At 59.8% G+C, this 2,110-nt stretch overlaps 1 protein-coding gene across 1 annotated transcript; it reads left to right on the top strand.

Annotated features, from left to right (window-relative positions):
- Positions 1 to 429: 429 nt before the first annotated feature.
- LOC125512547 (peroxidase 31-like) lies at positions 430 to 1,633 on the top strand. Its single transcript, XM_048677647.1, has 2 exons — positions 430 to 564; positions 652 to 1,633. The coding sequence occupies exons 1-2, from the start codon at positions 430 to 432 to the stop codon at positions 1,615 to 1,617; spliced, it is 1,101 nt and encodes a 366-aa protein (XP_048533604.1). The 3' UTR covers positions 1,618 to 1,633.
- The last annotated feature ends 477 nt before the right edge of the window (positions 1,634 to 2,110 follow it).

Here is a 2,110-nt window from a genome sequence, read left to right as displayed (position 1 = left end):
GGAGGATAGGAACTAATCCTATGTAGAAATAGGAATTCATTCTTATGAACCAAAGGGCTCTAAAGAAAATAATTTTATAAGAATCATATCTCTAGAAGGAGGCCTAAAGGTAGTAAAAGAAACAGAGCGACGGACACGCTACTTCGTTCGTACTAGTAGATGGTGCATGCATGTCTGCTCTGCCTCTCCGGCCTCTTGTTCCGCCTAGGAGCACTCCCCGCCAACTCCGTTCCCGCCATTCGCTCTCCTCCACCGGCTCCGGCAAACATCCGCTGCAACACTCCACCACCCTCCTCCCCTCTCCCTCGCATTTCTAGGACCCCCACACACCTCGCCGGCCCTGACGTCGCCTGCTAGGACCTAGAGGGTCGAGTTAACCCAAGAACCGCACACCCGCAGGATCGACGTACCAAGCAGCTAGCAGCAGACATGCGCCGCCTGTCCCTCCTCCTCCTGGCCGCGGCCGCCCTCCTCGCCGCCGCGGTGGCAGGAGTGCGCGCCGGGCCGGAAATGCCCCAAGCGGCGTCGGTGGCAGGAATGGGCGCCGGGCCGGGAGTGCCCCAAGCGGCGGCGGCGGCAGGAATGGGCGCCGGGCCGGGAGTGCCCCAAGCGGCGGCGGCAGGAGTGCTCGCCGGGCCGGGAGTGCCCCAGGCGGCGGCGGGGGGGCCGGCGGCCAAGCTGTCGCCCGATTTCTACAGCCAGACGTGCCCACGGGCGGAGCGGATCATCGCGGAGGTGGTCCAGTCGAAGCAGATGGCGAACCCGACCACCGCCGCGGGCATGCTTCGCGTCTTCTTCCACGACTGCTTCGTGACCGGCTGCGACGCCTCCGTGCTGATCGCGCCCACCCGCTTCGCCAAATCCGAGAAGGACGCCGAGATCAACCACTCCCTCCCCGGCGACGCCTTCGACGCCGTGGTGCGCTCCAAGTTGGCCCTGGAGCTGGAGTGCCCCGGCGTGGTTTCCTGCGCCGACGTCCTGGCCCTGGCGTCCAGGGTGCTGGTCACCATGACCGGAGGCCCCAGGTACCCGGTCCCGCTGGGCCGCAAGGACTCGCTCTCCTCCAGCCCCACCGCCCCCGACGTGGAGCTCCCGCACTCCAACTTCACCGTGGGGCGCATCCTCGAGCTCTTCCTGGCCAAGGGGTTCACGGTGCAGGAGATGGTGGCGCTCTCCGGCGCGCACACGCTGGGCTTCTCCCACTGCCAGGAGTTCGCGTCCAGGATCTACAACTACCGCGACAAGACCGGCAAGCCGGCGCCGTTCGACCCGACCATGAACCCGGGCTACGCCAAGGGGCTCCAGGCCGCCTGCAAGGAGTACCTCAAGGACCCCACCATCGCCGCCTTCAACGACGTCATGACCCCCGGCAAGTTCGACAACATGTACTACGTGAACATTGAGCGCGGCCTGGGCCTGCTGAGCACCGACGAGGACATGTGGTCGGACCTGCGCACCAGGCCCCTCGTGGAGCGCTACGCCGCCAACAACACCGCCTTCTTCGACGACTTCGCCCGCGCCATGGAGAAGCTCAGCATGTACGGCGTCAAGACCGGCGCCGATGGCGAGATCAGGCGGCGCTGCGACGCCTACAACGACGGGCCCAACACCCTGTGATCGATGCGTGCATACGTTCCGCCGGCGTCGACGTCTCTGCCTACCACGAAACGTGCTGCATCGACCATTGCATGCATGCATGCTTGTGCGCGTTGAGTTTCCACAGGGTGGCCTTGGGATATCTTCGGGTGCGCTCAAGGTTATGGATCGGGGCCGGCCGGTGAAGCAAGTTTAATTCATTCTCGTTCGATTGAGTTTTTTTTTCTTTGAGGGGTCTTGTTCGATTGAGTAATCTCTTTAGTTTGTGTGCGGTAAAAAAGTAATCGACATTGATGTCTTATTTGTATTCATTTTTTCCTCTTCTTTCGATCATATATCTTGCCTTTAATTAAATCAGCTTTTGGTTTTTACGTGTTCTTGATTTATCATGTTGCTAGACTATGTTACTATGGTCATAGTGAGAAGTAACATGCAAATATTATGCATGTTACTATCTTCATGGTGGGTAGTAACATATGTGTAATATCATACGAACCATTATTTATTTAAATCT

This window comes from Triticum urartu, chromosome 6 (assembly GCF_003073215.2).
Source record: "Triticum urartu cultivar G1812 chromosome 6, Tu2.1, whole genome shotgun sequence".
Classification (NCBI taxonomy): domain Eukaryota; kingdom Viridiplantae; phylum Streptophyta; class Magnoliopsida; order Poales; family Poaceae; genus Triticum; species Triticum urartu.
This window is presented reverse-complemented; position numbering and strand designations above follow the sequence as displayed.

Bases quoted from the DNA above. Each gene is read 5' to 3' on its own strand.
- LOC125512547 (XM_048677647.1), top strand. From the start codon at position 430: ATGCGCCGCCTGTCCCTCCTCCTCCTGGCCGCGGCCGCCCTCCTCGCC. The intron at 565-651 runs GCGGCGGCGGCG...GGAGTGCCCCAG, and splicing joins CCGGGCCGGGAGTGCCCCAA to GCGGCGGCGGGGGGGCCGGC.